General features: G+C 41.3%; 1 protein-coding gene across 4 annotated transcripts in view; it reads left to right on the forward strand.

Annotated features, from left to right (window-relative positions):
• The first annotated feature begins 224 nt into the window (after positions 1-224).
• LOC110494246 (inositol 1,4,5-trisphosphate receptor type 1) overlaps positions 225-17,075 on the forward strand; it is a 155,227-nt gene continuing 138,376 nt past the window's right edge. For all 4 annotated transcript variants that reach the window (XM_036950330.1, XM_036950331.1, XM_036950332.1 and 1 more), the window contains exons 1-2: positions 225-488; positions 8,504-8,618. In XM_036950330.1, the coding sequence (XP_036806225.1) occupies positions 8,527-8,618 (92 nt within the window). In that variant the 5' untranslated portion in view covers positions 225-488; positions 8,504-8,526. The remainder of the gene's footprint in view (positions 489-8,503; positions 8,619-17,075) is intronic.

A 17,075-nucleotide genomic window follows, 5' to 3' on the forward strand; every position in this document is an offset into this window, starting at 1 on the left:
CAACTCTATACCATAAACATTAAACATGTAGGCTATCATTTCAGCATACTCATTATTTGCAATGTGTGTCATAATGTTTGTGTATAGTTATTGATTTAAATTTAAATTGCACTTCCTCCAGCAGTGTCTAAAGTTTGGAGAAGTTTCTTTAAATAACGCGCAATACTCACCATAAGTTGGGACTTGTAGTCATACATTTGCTTTCTGTTTTGTTAAGTGTCCGAAGGAATAATTCATGAAACATCATTTCCCAGAAACCAGTACTGGTATATAATTTTATGAGGGGCTACAGACCTTCACGCGGAGACGAGCGCTCATGTAGCGAACGAACGGAAGACAAGGTGATTGGATTGAGCTGTCAAAAAAATCGGACTCTACTCGCGGACTGAATCTCCGTGCTATGGATTAGTTGAAAGCGGTATATCACTGCCATGCTCTCCCGTTGACCCAGCCTCGCGCGTCGCTCTCAACCTCTTACCACAGCGAAGGTAAAGTTGACCACAACTCTGTACAGTTTGCGGGAGCATCCCCGCCTCTTAAATATGTATTGCTTGTGGCGAGGGAAGAAGCGCAACAATGTATCTGCACCGACGCTGATTAAACTACCCCCCCCCCCCCCCCCCCCCCCCCTCCGAGCTGAGTAACACGGTTTTGCCAATCTGATATGAAATATAATATAATTGAACAATTGAAGCAACGCAAGTGTTCAAACTGTAGTCTGCTCGACTCAGATGTGCTGAGGCTCAGTAAAGTTCGAGTGATTTCATACACTATCCCTTTTTGAAAGAAGACTGAGAAATATGGATTTGTGCTGGCAGTTTGCCCAGTGGCTTGGACATCATGTTGATAAACATGACAGTAACGTTATCTATGTCGTGCACTGTTGTTGTCTACTAAATGTTAGGCAATGTGGTTTTGAGGTAATATGATGGGCTGAATTGTTCACCATGTTTTTGGTCTTCTTCGAGTATGTTTCTAAGATGACTGCTCTGAAACTAGGCCTTGAGGTCAGCCTCATTATACTCACTACTGGGGGATGTTGCAGTGTAGGCAAATAATATGTATGTGTGTAGGCTACTAGACTCGCACAGTAGGAACTCTGTAGACTGAAATGTCACCAATGTGAGCCGGGACTCAGTAGGTGCAGTATGTTCCAGGAGTTTTTCTCTACCAGCCACATGAACAGGAAAAACTTTAGGCCCCATTGACAGCTTATAGTTAGTCTGGAGTTTTTCTGGACAGGTCAAATCTAATTTTATTTGACACATACATGTGTTTAGCAGATGTTATTGCGTGTGTAGTGAAATGCTTGTGTTTTTAGCGAAATGCTTGTGTTTTTAGTGAAATGCTTGTGTTTTTAGTGAAATGCTTGTGTTTCTAGCGAAATGCTTGTGTTTATAGCTCCAACAGTGCAGTAATATCTAACAATACATACAATTGAAAGTAAAAGATTGGAATTAAGAATATATAAATATTTGAAATGAGCAATGTCAGTGGCAGACTAAGATGCAGTAGAATAGGATAGAGTACAGTATATACATATTAGAGGTCTACCGATTTATGATTTTTCAACACCGATACCGATTATTGGAGGACCAAAAAAGCCGATGCCGATTAATCGGCCGATTGATTTTATTTGTAATAATGACAATTACAACAATACTGAATGAACACTTATTTTAACTTAATATAATACATCAATAAAATCAGTATAGCCTCAAATAAATAATGAAACATGTTCAATTTGGTTTAAATAATGCAAAAACAAAGTGTTGGAGAAGAAAGTTAAAGTGCAATATGTGCTATGTAAGAAAGCTAACGTTTATAAGTTCCTTGCTCAGAACATGAGAACATATGAAAGCTGATGGTTCCTTTTAACATGAGTCTTCAATATTCCCAGGTAAGAAGTTTTAGGTTGTAGTTATTATAGGACTATTTCCCTCTATACCATTTGTATTTCATTAACCTTTAACTATTAGATGTTCTTATAGGCACTTTAGTATTGCCAGTGTAACAGTATAGCTTCTGTCCCTCTCCTCGCTCCTCCCTGGGCTTGAACCAGCAACACAACGACAACAGCCACCATCGAAGCAGCGTTACCCATGCAGAGCAAGGGGAACAACTACTAGAAGGCTCAGAGCGGTGATGTTTGAAACGCTATTAGCGCACGCTAACAAGCTAGCCATTTCACTTCGGTTACACCAGCCTCATCTCGGGAGTTGATAGGCTTGAAGTCATAAACAGCGCAATGCTTGACGCACAACGAAGAGCTGCTGGGAAAACGCAAAGAAAGTGCTGTTTGAATAAATGTTTACTCGCCTGCTTCTGCCTACCACCGCTTAGTCAGATACTTAGATACTTGTATGCTTGTATGCTCAGTCAGATTATATGCAACGCAGGACACGCTAGATAATATCTAGTAATATCATCAACCATGTGTAGTTAACTAGTGATTATGATTGATTGTTTTTTACAAGATAAGTTTAATGCTAGCTAGCAACTTACCTTGGCTTACTGCATTCGCGTAACAGGCAGTCTCCTTGTGGAGTGCAACGAGAGAGGCAAGTCATTATTGCGTTGGGCTAGTTAACTGTAAGGTTGCAAGATTGGAACCCCCGAGCTGACAAGGTGAAAATCTGTCGTTCTGCCCCTGAACGAGGCAGTTAACCCACCGTTCCTAGGCCGTCATTGAAAATAAGAATGTGTTCTGAACTGACTTGCCTAGTTAAATAAAGGTATAATTATTATTTTTTTTAATCAGCAAATCGGCACCCAAAAATACAGATTTCCGATTGTTATGAAAACTTGAAATCGGCCCTAATTAATCGGTCATTCCGATTAATTGGTCGACCTCTAATACATATGAGATGAGTAATGCAAGTTATTAAAGTGATTTGTGTTCCAATTATTAAAGTTATCAGTGATTTCAAGTCCATGTATATAGGCAGCAGCCTCTAATGTGATGGCTATTTAACAGTCTGATGGCCTTGAGATTGATGTTTTTCAGTCTCTCTGTCCCAGCTTTGATGCACCTGTACTGACTTCGCCTTCTGGATCATAGCGGGGTGAACAGGTAGTGGCTTGGGTGGTTGTTGTCCTTGATGATCTTTTTGGCCTTCCTGTGACATCATGTCCTGGAGGGCAGGTAGTTTGCACCCGGTGATGCGTTGGGCAGACCGCACCACCCTGCAAATCCTCCTGCTACCTCTCTCTGGGATTTCTCCTCAGCTAACAACAAACGTTCCCACAGATTTAGAGAACATTCCCTTAAGTCCCATTAGGTAATTAATTAATGTAGTCATATGAATGTTCTTGTGATGTGCAAGGAACGTTTCCAACAGACCATTCCCTAAGTGTCAAATATAAGTTACCCAGAACATGGTTACCATTTTCTCAGAATTTAAGATAAGAGTATTGTAGATGTGTTTCATGGGAGTATTACAAGGACATTAATGTGTCCAGTTTTCTGTGGTCAGTAGCCTCAGTTTCCAGGCTTTCTCACTGTTTGTGATGTTCGAGACATGGGGCCATGGTAAGGACTGGGTCTTAACACAGCATAGGACACAGCTTTACTCACTGGGCACTGTAACACCTGCATAACAATAACCATGCACTACTAGAGTCTAGACCATGTGTCATCCCAAGATGTCATACATTGTATTCTAACCACTGACCAGATTTGGGGTAACTTCCTTTACAATTCAATCCAAGTCCAATAGAAAGTAGTGGGCTGTTTTCACTTACTTCCCTGAATTTAAATGGGATTGAATCCAGCCCTGATTGTAATCCAGCTTGGGTCAGTGTTACAATAACACACAGTGACACCTTCGAACTTGTTGAACTGACAGGTCTGTCACTCCCTCCACCATATAGCCCAGGACAGGTCTAATAACCACAGGTGCATGGCCTTCCTGTTTCTCTCTGCCTCTCCTAATCATTAACTGTTTACCCCTCACCCACACACACCAGGCTGGAGCATCAGATAGTGCCTGGCCCCATGCAAATCCTCCTGCTACTTCTCTCTCTGGGATTTCTCCTCTGCTAACAACAAACTTTCCCAAAACTTTAGAGAATGTTGCCTTAAAGGTTTCATTAGGCAATTAACTAATGTTGTCATAGGAATGTTCCTGTGATGTGCAATGAATGTTTCCAAGAGATTATTTCCTGAGAGTCAAATAGAATATACCCAGAACATGGTTACAATGTTCTCAGAATAAAATATATTCATGTTCTAGACACACTTCATGGTAGCGTTGAAGAATGTGCATGTGTCCAGTTGTCTCTGGATTAGAAGAATATTCCATCAACGTCAAGCAAAACATACACAGAACATGGTTGCCATGTTCTCAGAATAAGATATTAATGTTCTAGACACTTTTCATGGGAAGGTTGCTGTTGCCTAAAGAACCCCCCCCCCCAAATAAAAAGTTTAATTACACATCAGGCTTTGTTACGGCTGCTGAGCCAATCAAGGTCCTGATTGGTGGACCTTGGACCATTCATATCTTTTTGTCTTTTGGCAAAGTTAGGGACACAGTGCTTTTAACGTACATATTTGACATTGTGATTTTACTTATTTTTACCCCCTTTTTCAATCTTGTCTCATCACTGCAACTCCCCACCAGGCAAAGGTTGAGTCATGCCTCCTCTGAAACATGACCCACCAAACTTAACATACACCCGCCAGCCACACCAATGTGTCAGAGGCAACAACATTCAACTGACAACCGGAGTCAGCTTACAGGTGCCCGGTCTGCCACAAGGAGTCACTAGATCACAATGAGCCAAGTTAAGCCCCCCCAGGCAGACCCTCCCCTAACCTGGACAATTGTGCACCGCCCCATAGGATTCCGGCTGGTTATGATACAGGGACACCTCTAGGGACGCCTCTAGCACTGTGATGCAGTACCTTAGACCGCTGCGCCATTCGGGAGGCCCACATTGTGCATTTTCATAGTAATTATTATTCAACATGACCTCACCTGGGATTTGAACTCACAACCTCTTGATTTACTGTACTCCAATCATGCCGCTATGCCACCATGTCAGGTACGGTTAATCTGACTATTCTCATTATTTATTTGATATACTTATTTCAGCGATTTAAGAGCTTTCAGTATAGTTGTATAATGTTGGTGGGGCATGTTAACCTGTTTTTAATGATACTCTTGAATCACTATGATCAATGAAAATATTTATTTTTCTTCAGTATACTTTTAACAGAGCTGAGATTTACTTTAAAGTGCATTCACCCTATCGCATACTCATATCAAATGGTTTCATCTACATGAGGGGTTAAGATATCTTTTATATATATATATATACATACACACACACACTCACAGCAAATTATCTGGTAATTTACCTAGTGTTGATTTGTCAGTGTAACATTTCAGTTGATTCAGCAGTTAAATTTAACTCTAAGACATTATCACTCAGTGGTGTAAAAGAACCCCAGTGTTGGTGTTAATAACCCATGTTGAGTGTAAAACATTCCCATCAAAACCACAGCCATCATTATGAGATTTGCCAGCACGCTGTACTGCAAAACAGACATTTTTATTGTTTTTAATATCTGTGTTTTTGCATTTACATCGATTGATTCATCTTATGTTACGCAAAGATAAATAACAAAAAAAAAAATCAAATCTGGTCTAATCAGTTAGTTAGATTTATTGCACCCATTACTGAAATGTTTCCAACTGTTGGATGTCCTAACTCTGTCTGGTTTCCAATAGGAATTATACATCACTTTGCAAGCCTGCATAATGTGTAAATCAGGAGGTTCCTAACACCGCAGTGTTAGGGTAAACCTTGGTCATCAAAGTAAGGCCTTATGATATATTTCATGTGTTGTCCTAAAGAGTTTTAATAATACATTTAGTCTCCAGTAAGAACTCACTTGGTGAAGTCCACAGGACTGAAACTACTACTTCTTCGGGTTTTATGGCGGACTACAACCCCAAAATGTGTAATGCAGCCACCAACTGGACAGGGTTGAGAAAAAAAAAGTACAAAGAAAAATCCATACTTGATGAGGAAAACTAACCCAAATGAAAAATAGTACATTGACAAAAACAAAACTCCCACTTATTCCTTCCTTCAAATCTCCATATTTTTCTTCTCAGGCTCTAAGACAATACTCTATACTCTATGCATGTCCTCTGCCGAGAAGTTTTTCAGTCCCAGGAACCGCTCCGCCGCATCCACAATGATATCTATTTTTCTGTACTTTGTTTCCACCTTGGCAGTGCCATTAATCTCCATAGCTATAAAGGCCACAAAGTCCACCTTCTTAACCTCCTATAATATCCGTGTCCTACTGGTTAAAGGCATCATGTTCAGCCTACAGTGAAGGCCTATCCACCACCATGGACTCTTTGGGAGCACCATTCGAACCCTCAACCCTTTTAACAGCTGATGCATAAGAAATGCTCTGGATAGCCCTTGCTTTGGCAGAACTGAAAATGAACAAGTTCAACAAGCATGTCTCTGTCACGAACAAGTACATGTCATGGGTGGTAACTCTGCAATTCACTCAAAGTCGCACTTTGAAATTATATTGGGGGCATGGCTTTCATGTTGTTATGGCCACCCGTGAGTGAAAGTGTTGTACCAGTTTAAGTGGTCTATAGTTCTGTTAACTGACGTTTGAGCGTGTCTACTGTCAGTCCTGAAGTCTTTGTAAATGATTACATAAAAGCATTTGGCAGTAAAGACTTGTACCTATTGTTACAATATCCTTAATTCAACATTAGCGATATTGTGAAGTTATACGGACCTCTTTACATAATTGCAAAAAAATACTATTTCAGGTGTTATTGCTTAACACCATTGGTGTAAACTAAATACACTTCCTAGTGTTCAAAATTCTATATAAGGTGTTTTTGCATAACAGTGTTAATTCCCAAACACTGGCAAAGTATAACAGCATCAGCACTAAGCACAGTGTTAATTTAACACTGAAAAGTGTTGACCCGTATAGACACTGATCACGTGTTAAATTTAACATGGTCATGAACCAGGTTTCCATCCAATCTTTTTATGCGGGTAAAGTACATGTCGGATAAAAAATGTCATGACCGGCCTGATGGAAACAGAACACTTTTCGCTAAACTTTCCAAATGTCGACAAAACAATTCTAGGCAAGGTGGGATATTTTTGTTGGTAAAATTAATTATGTGAGAAATGTTGGCAGAAATACTTATATGCAAATATTGATATAGTAACCATCATATCGAAATAATAAACTTGGAGTCACGCGATGACATGTGGTCCTTCAACTATGACTGGTCGGGAAATCATACTGTTTATTAGGCTACAGAGGAAATTAGTTCTGATGAACTTCACAGGGTGGTGAAAGTGCAAGGTTAGGAGTTTGTTGCGCCTTTCCAATACAGGGTTTTATTTTGGCGACATGATAATCTGTGCTTGGCTGCTGTTTGACAAATAAAAATATTCTTAATCGTTTGTCCATAATAATAATCTCATCATGTAGGCTATATGTGAGCTCTAGGCTGGAGTGCACGTGCCAATACCAGAATGTGCACACTTGCTATATAACACACTTTTTTTGCGAGACAACCATCAGTAGAGTGAAAATGCAATAGAAACCCATTTAACTTGTATATTTTTATACGGTACATGGGAATTTAACCGCAAAAGTTATTCTTATGTGCACTACGTCATTACGCACAGCCTTTATCTGCAACAAGTCAGTTTGATGGGAAAATGTGCATATTATTTTTATGCGGATTTTAGAATATTTACATAAATCTGTTGTCAATTGGATGAAAACCTAGCTAGTGTTGATTTAACACTGGAGAATTTGCTGTGCAGAAATGTTCTTGAAATGTGTCTAGACTTTTTTTTATATTTTATGTTCTGAGAACATGGTAACCATGAAACCAATATTCTTCTAAACCCACAGAAAATTGGACACGAATGTTCTTGCATTGTTCTCATGAAACGTGTCATGAACAATATCTTATATTCTGAGAACATGGCAACCATGTTCTGTGTATGTTGATGGACTTCTCTCCTAACCCACAGAACTGGACACGTGAAAGTTATTCAAAGTACCATGAAATGTGTCTAGAACATTCAAATTGTACATTCTGAGAACATGGCAACCACTTTCTGGGTCTGTTGTGTTTGACATTAAGGGAATGTTTTCCTTACTCTAATGCCAAAACATGCTAAAAAGGTTCCCTGAAGGTTTTTACTAACATATATAGAATGTTCCGCTAACTAATGGAAAACTGGACACTCAAACATTAGAGGAACATTACGGGTTAACATTACAAAAACGTTCTCTGCCTAAAATTGTTAGCTGGGGAAATTAAGACTCACAAATATCAGTCTTTGGGTCCTGGGTTATTCCTGACCGTGTGACCTGCCCAGTTCAGAAATGTTTGTTTTTTTCTCTCCATTTAAAAAAAAAAAAAGTGTGTTGTGATTTCTATTTGTAGCAGTACTTCTCCTTGCCTCTTCTCTCCTCCAGGTGTGGCCCTGTGTGTGTGAGACATGTCGGATAAGATGTCCAGTTTCCTACACATCGGGGACATCTGCTCCCTGTATGCAGAGGGCTCCACCAACGGCTTTATCAGCACTCTGGGGTGAGTTAATTTCACCTATTCCTTTTATCCTTTAGCTATTATCACTGATTGGCAAACATGAATACCATCTATTGTAGTCATTTTAGATGGTGCCTATTTCTTTCCCATTCATTTGGGATGGAGGAATCACTGAAATGTGGCTACAGGAACATTAGATAATTTACTTACATTCATATCTAAGTCAACACAATTTTTCACTGAGCACCTGTCCCTCTAAAGGTCTGTGCACGGCCCTGAGTGATCAAATAACATTGTATTGTCACATGAGCCGAATACAACAGGTGTAGGTAGACCTTACAGTGAAATGCTTACTTACAAGCCCCTAACCAACAATGCAGATAAAAAAAAAATAATACGGATAAGAATAAGAGATTAAAGTAGTAATTAAAGAGCAGCAGCAGTAAAATAACAATAGCGAGACTATATACAGGGAGGTACCGATACAGAGTGAATGTGCAGGGGCACCGGTTAGTTGAGGTAGTATGTACATGTAGGTAGTTACCTTAATAATTATGCATAGATGACAACTTAGAGCAGCAGTGGTGTAAATGTCTAGTAAATGTCTAGACATTCAGGAGTCTTATGGCTTGGGGGTAGAAGCTGTTTAGAAGCCTCTTGGACCTAGACTTGGTGCTCCGGTACCGCTTGCCGTGCGATAGCAGTGAGAACAGTCTATGACTCGGGTGGCTGGAGTCTTTGACAATTTTTAGGGCCTTCCTCTGACACCGCCTGGTATAGAGGTCCTGGATGGCAGGAAGCTTGGCCCCAATGATGTACTGGGCTGTACGCACTACCCTCTGTAGTGCCTTGTGGTCGTAGACTCACCAGTTGCCATACCAGGCCGTGATGCAACCAGTCAGGATGCTCTCGATGGTGCAGCTGTAGAACCTTTTGAGGATCTGAGGACCCATGCCTAATCTTTTTAGTCGCCTGAGGGGGAATAGGTTGTGTTGTGCCCTCTTCACGACTGTCTTGGTGTGCTTGGACCATGTTAGTTTGTTGGTGATATGGACACCAAGGAACTTGAAGCTCTCAATCTGCTCCACTGATGAGAATGGGGACATGCTCAGTCCTCTTTTTTTCTGTAGTCCACAATCATCTCCTTTGTCTTGTTGAGGGAGAGGTTGCTGTCCTGGCACCACACTGCCAGGTCTCTGACCTTCTCCCTATAGGCTGTCTCGTCGTTGTCTGTGATCAGGCCTATCACTGTTGTGTCATCTGCAAATGTTATGATGGTGTTGGAGTTGTGCCTGGCCGTGCAGTCATGCGTGAACAGGGAGTACAGGAGGGGACTGAGCACGCACCCCTGAGGGGCCCCTGTGTTGAGGATCAGCGTGGCAGATGTGTTGTTACCTGCACTTACCACCTGTGGGTGGCCCGTCAGGAAGTCCAGGATCCAGTTGCAGAGAGAGGTGTTAAGTCCCAAGGTCCTTAGCTTATTGATGAGCTTTGAGGGCACTATGGTGTTGAACGCTGAACTGTAGTCAATGAATAGCATTCTCACATAGGTGTTCCTTTAGTCCAGGTGGGAAAGGGCAGTGTGGTGTGCAATAGAGATTGCATCATCTGTGGATCTGTTGGGGCGGTATGCAAATTGGAGTGGGTTTCTGGGATGATGGTGTTGATGTGAGCCATGACATGCCTTTCAAAGCCCTTCATGGCTACAGACGTGAGTGCTACGGGTCGGTAGTCATTTAGGCAGGTTACCTTAGTGTTCTTGGGCACGGGCTATGGTGGTCTGCTTAAAACATGTTTGTATTAGACTCAGAAAGGTCTAAAATGTCAGTGAAGACACTTGCCAGTTGGTCAGCGCATGCTGGTAAAACGTCTGGCCCTGCGGCCTTGTGAATGTTTACCTGTTTAAATGTCTTACTCACATCGGCTGTGGAGAGCGTGAACACACAGTCATCCGGAACAGCTGGTGCTGTCATGCATGTTTCAGTGTTATTTCCCTCGAAGCGAGCACAGTTGTTTAGCTCGTGTCACTGGGCAGCTCTTCCCTTTGTAGTCTGTAATGGTTTGCAAGCCCTGCCACATCCGATGAGCGTCAGAGCCGGTGTAGTACGATTCAATGTTAGTCCTGTATTGATGCTTTGCCTGTTTGACGGTTCATCGGAGGGCATAGTGGGATTTCTTATAAGCTTCTGGCTTAAAGTCCCGCTCCTTGAAAGCGGCAGCTCTAGCCTTTAGCTCAGTGCGGATGCTGCCTGTAATCCATGGCTTCTTGTTGGGGTATGTACGTACGGTCGCTGTGGGGACGACGTCATCAATGCACTTATTGATGAAGCCAATGACTGAGGTGGTGTACTCCTCAATGCCATCAGAGGAATCCCAGAACATATTCCAGTCTGTGCTAGCAAAACAGTCCTGTAGCTTAGCATCTGCTTTGTCTGACCACTTTTCTTCCTGACCACGGATGCCGTTCAAAAGCAGTCAGCTGGATCTATTCAGCAGATCCCATGGGACTTGAACTTATCTGGGCATTAGGCCAGTTTTGAGGTCTGAAAATGTCTGACAGACTTTAATTTGGGAGGGTTACTATCCCTTTAAGGGTGAATTCATAGCTTCATCTACACTTGAAAAGGTCATAAAGGTAATGCCATCAAAGCTCTGCAGTGCATATATAAATTACTTTTGTCTGTGGTGGATGTGGTGTGTGTGAGTCCCCATATTAAGATGAGTGTGTTTGATAGAGGAATGCTGTGGAGATTAATCACAGAAGATATGGTGTGGCCTGTGTGTCAGTTAACCTCTTGGGGAAGTTTATTGTGGCTGGGAGGTACTGGCACGAAGGGCTGTGTGTGTCAGGTGGAGGGGTCTCTACTTTGCTGCACAGGGGCCCCTCTGCCTTCGGCCGTCTGTGGGCCACTGATAGAGCGTGGTTTGGAAGAGTTGATAAATGACGTTCCCACATTTTCCCAAAGAACAGGGCTGGGAGAACTAAGCCCTTTGAAGTGGAAGTGGATGTCTGGTCCTGGATGGCTCCATGACCATGATAGTATGTATAATTTACTGGGAGACTGGGAGGAATTGGAAGTAAGTGGGAAGCAATGAACACAATGGTAAGATGTTTGTGTGTGTACGGGCACCAGCATGCTTGTGCATGTGGACGAGAGAGAGAAAAAGTACATTGGACCATAATACCAGTGATTATCGACCGCGAGAATGAATGGTTCTAGTCAAGGAGCAATTGAAACTTGGAAAAATATGCTTGACTCTGTAAATTATAATCTCAGCTAAAGCCCAACACGGGCAGTATAAATTGTTATTTGTACAACACATACAAACAATTGGATTGGATGGAGACCTCTTGGCTGGGGGGATGGGATGGGGTTGGAGGTAGAGACACTACTTTTTTTCCCCTCTTGTATATATTAAATGTATTATCACTTAAACGTTATGATTATGATCAACACACACACACACAACTTCTCCATAAAATCAATCCCACCTGACTTCTAGAGGCTCAGTATCCCTGGAACCCCCCCGCTGCTCATGAAAAATGGATCAGACTGAGTCACAGCAGAAAAAGACCTCACTGCCTCCACTGAGTTGTTTTACTATCCTTGTGGGGACCAAACAATTGATTCCCATTCAAAATTCCTAAAATTAACCTTAAACCTAACCCTAATGTGAATTGTAACCCTAACCTTAAACCTAAGCCTAAAATATAATTTTCCCTTGTGCAGTGTGGCACAGCTCCTTCGCATAGAGTTGATCAGGCTATTGATTTTGGCCTGTGGAATATTGTCCCACTCCTCTTCAATGGCTGCGCGAAGTTGCTGGATATTGGAGGGAACTGGAACATACTGTCGAACATGTAGATCCAGAGCATCCCAAACATGCTCAATGGGTGACATGTCTGGTGAGTATGCAGACCATGGAAGAACTAGGAAATGTTGAGCTTCTAGAAATTGTTACAGATCGTTGAGACATGGCCACGCATTATCAAGCCGAAACATGAGGTGATGGCCGCGGATGAATGGTACGACAATGGGCCTCCAGGATCTCTTCACAGTATCTCTGTGCATTCAAATTGCCATTTATAAATGAAATTGTGTTCATTGTCCGTAGCTTATGCCTGCCCATACAATAACCCCATCGCCACCATAGGGCACTCTGTTCAGAACGTTGACATCAGCAAATCGTTTGTCCACATGATGCCATACACATGGTCTGCTGTTGTGAGGCCGGTTGGACGTACTGCCAAATTCTCTAAACGACATTGGAGGCAGCTTATGATGGATAAATTAATATTATATTCTCTGCAAAAGCTCTGGTGGACATTGCTGCAGTCAGCATGCCAATTGCATGCACCCTCAGCTTCAGACATCTGTGGCATTGTGTTGTGACAAAACTGCACATTTTATTGGCCTTTTATTGTCCCCAGCACAAGGTGCACCTGTGTAATGACAATGATGATTAATCAGCTTCTTGATATGCCACACCTGTCAGGTTGATGGATTATCTTGGCAAATGAGAAATGGTTTTTGTGGTATTGTATTTCAGTTCATTAAACATGGGACCAACACCGTACATGTTGCTTTTATATTTTTGTTGAATGTACTTTTTACTCCATACATTTTTCCTGTCACGCAAAAGTACTCACTGCATTTTGAATGCTTAATAACAAGACAGTAAAATGGTCCTCATCGAGAGAACATCCCTGGTCATCCCTACTGCCGCTGATCCGACGGACTCACTAAACACATGCTTAATTTGTAAATGATATCTGAGTGCTGGCGTGTGCCCCTGACTATCCGTAATTTAAAAAACAAGAAAATTGTGCCATCTGGTTTGCCTAATATAAGGAATTTTTAATTATTTTCACTTTTTATACTTAAGTATATTTTTGCAATTACATTTCCTTTTGATACTTTAGTATATTTCAAAACAAATACTTTTAGACCTTTACTCAAGTAGTATTTTACTGGGTGACTTTTACTTGAGTCATTTTCTAATAAGGTATCTTTTATTCAAGTATGACAATTGGGTACTTTTTCCACCAATGTCACAAGGATAGTAAAAACAAACACAATCTCACACATACACACAACATATAATACAACTTCAAACGTCAAAGAATAGGAGCTTCAGGGTTTAACATGACCTACACATCTACAGAGCTGGAACCTAATGCTACAGCTTATGGAGAAATTCCTTTTCAAATTCACCATCAGTGTGCTCTTTAACCTCTTACCCCCCAATCCTTCTGGGATAGGATTGTAGGGAGAGAGGTGAGGGTATTGTCATAGACCCTCTTTTCTTACAGGTTACTATTATACAATAACTCCTGAAATGAACCCTAAACACACAGGTCATGCTCTGATACCATGTCATTATGACAAATGCACACGGTTGACATCACTTGCCCTCTCCAAGAACCATCTGGTGCACTCACGCACACACACACTGCAGTAATCACACTAAAAAAACAAGATGCATACATACAACACACCATTAGAAGTGTGGACCCAACAGATGGCCTTCTCCAACTCTCACAAACCAGAGTAGAAAGCCTGAGGGGACAAATCAAAGGTTAGATTTTGAACAACGCAGTATGATTCCAGGGCTTTAGTCTGAGAATCTTCTTGTCTTTTAGGATGCCTGTTCTCTTGTCCTGACGAGCAGCTGTTAACGTAGGATTAATGTACAGTAACTGGAATTAGACAGTAACGAGGGTCAGACAATCACATTTTTATCAGTTCTCCACAAGATAAACATGTCAGTGTCTGTATGTGATAAATCTTGCTCACATTGATCTAACAAACCCAGGCTGCACATTAAGCAAACGTCATTCAGATGCTCAGTATAGCTATGCTGTATAATGCTCTGCGGAGGTTGACACGGTAGACAGGAGCCTCAGTGTGTTGTCATGTTCAGAGAGGTGTATCCCTGGTGCAGACAGACAGGTCCATGTGTAGTACGACTGATCATGTGTGTGGACACTCCACGAGTCCACAGGAACACGACTAGGATGGATGTGGGATCTGGCTGGAGTCCAGGCAATCTTTATTCCGAGCCAGTAAAAAGCTAAATTTGTCACCGACAGGAATGCTAGCTTGTCCACCCACTGGCAGCAGCCAACTAATCCTAACTCTCATTTCTTCATCATTGTGTGGACTGTGGAAGAGCACCGGCGAATCAAGAAACATCACAGTGAAATCACAAGTATGTGATTGGTTTAACAATAGTGACTAAGGGAGTCAGGATAAACAGTGCTCTGTAGTTGAACGTTTTGAAAACAGTGTACTTTTTATGGGTCCATTGGTGCTTTATTGCAGGATCTCGTGCTGACAATGTGCTTAGATCAAATCAAAATGTATTTGTCACATGCGCCGAATACAAGTGTAGACCTTACCGTGAAATGCTTACTTGCCAGCCCTTAACCTGGAATTTCTTGTTGTGTTGAAATACAAGACCTCGATGTGCAAAGTTGCAGGTTTCCTACAAATACTGTATATGAATAACCCATGTGGAAAAATGTATACACCGGCTCGATTCGATCTTATGTAGCAAAATTTGAAATGGTATTTTGTACATTGGATAAAAGTAAAAACTCACCGCTAGAAAATGGTATACCATACACTTCAGTTTAGGAACAATGGGAAAGTAATTCTGCTTTGAAGTTGATAAACTTGTAACCCCACTTTTGAGAAAATGGCCCTTGAATGACACCTACTCGAGAGCTAGCTCTTCTTTGTCTACACCCATTCAGCATCGTTCACACCCTCTTAAGCCTTAGCCCCACCCATCCTTTAAGCATTCACATGTGAGGCCATGTGCTGAACAGAGTGAATAAGGGCCTCCAGAGTGGTGCAGCGGTCATCGCAGTGCTAGAGGCATCCCTACAGATCTGGGTTTGATCCTGGGCTGTGTCGCAGCGCCTGAATGGCGCAACAGTCTAAGACATTGCATAGCGGTGCAAGCTGTGATGCTACAGATGCTGGTTCAATACCCGTGCTGGCCTTGACTGAGAGACCAATGAGATAACTGTAGGTTTTTGGTTTCTCTCCCTCTGAAAACAGAAATAAGTAATTCTAAATGACAAACTGGCTTTATTTACAAATTAGTAACAATGTATTACCCATGTTCAAGAATGACCTTCTTGCTCATTTTACGTTATTTGAAAACAAAATAATCTCCAAAATATTGCTATTTTTTAAACAACGCAATTTTCTAAATGTGTATTATTAATTTAGAGTTATATAAGTCTCTTGGATATTCTCACAGATATATTTTTAACCCTGTTATTAGCAGGACTATATATATATATATATATATATATATATATATATATATATATATATATATATATATATATATATATATATATATATATACTGTTGAAGTCGGAAGTTTACATATACATTTAAACTCAGTTTTTCACAATTCCTGACATTTAATCCTTGTAAACATTCCCTGTCTTAGGTCAGTTCGAATCACCACTTTATTTTAAGAATGTAAAATGTCAGAATAATAGTAGAGAATGATTGATTTATTTCAGCTTTTATTTATTTCATTACATTCCCAGTGGGTCAGAAGTTTACATACACTCAATTAGTATTTGGTAGCATTAACTTTTAAATTGTTTAAGTTGAGTCAAATGTTTCGGGTAGCCCTCCACAAGTTCCCACAATAAGTTGGGTGAATTTTGGCCCATTCCTCCTGACAGAGCTGGTGTAACTGAGTCAGGTGTTTTGGCCTCCTTGCTCACACGCTTTTTCAGTTCTGCCCACAAATGTTCTATTGGGTTGAGGTCAGGGCTTTGTGATGGACACTCTAATACCTTGACTTTGTTGTCCTTAAGCCATTTTTCCACAACTTTGGAAGTATGCTTGGGGTCATTGTCCATTTGGAAGACCCATTTGCGACCAAGCTTTAACTCCCTGACTGATGTCTTGAGATGTAGCTTCTATATATCCACATAATTTTCCTTCCTCATGAAGCCATCTATTTTGTGAAGTGCACCAGTCCCTCCTGCAGCAAAGCACCCCCACAACATGATGCTGCCACCCCCGTGCTCATCAGACCAGAGGACATTTCTCCAAAATGTACGATCTTTGTCCCCATGTGCAGTTGCAAACTGTAGTCTGGCTTTTTTATGGTGGTTTTAGAGCAGTGACTTCTGCCTTGCTGAGCAGCCTTTCAGGTTATGTCAATATAGGACTCGTTTTACTGTGGATATAGATACTTTTGTACCTGTTTCCTCCAGCATGTTCACAAGGTCCTTTGCTTTTGCTCTGGGATTGATTTGAATTTTTCTCACCAAAGTATGTTCATCTCTAGGAGACAGAACGCATCTCCTTCCTGAGTGGTATGACTGCTGCGTGGTCCCATGGTGTTTATACTTGCGTACTATTGTTTGTACAGATGAAAGTGTTAACTTCAGGCGTTTGGAAATTGCTCACAAGGATGAACCAGATTTGTGGACGTCTGCAATCTTCTTTTTTTTCT

Source organism: Oncorhynchus mykiss, chromosome 17 (assembly GCF_013265735.2).
Source record: "Oncorhynchus mykiss isolate Arlee chromosome 17, USDA_OmykA_1.1, whole genome shotgun sequence".
Lineage (NCBI taxonomy): Eukaryota > Metazoa > Chordata > Actinopteri > Salmoniformes > Salmonidae > Oncorhynchus > Oncorhynchus mykiss.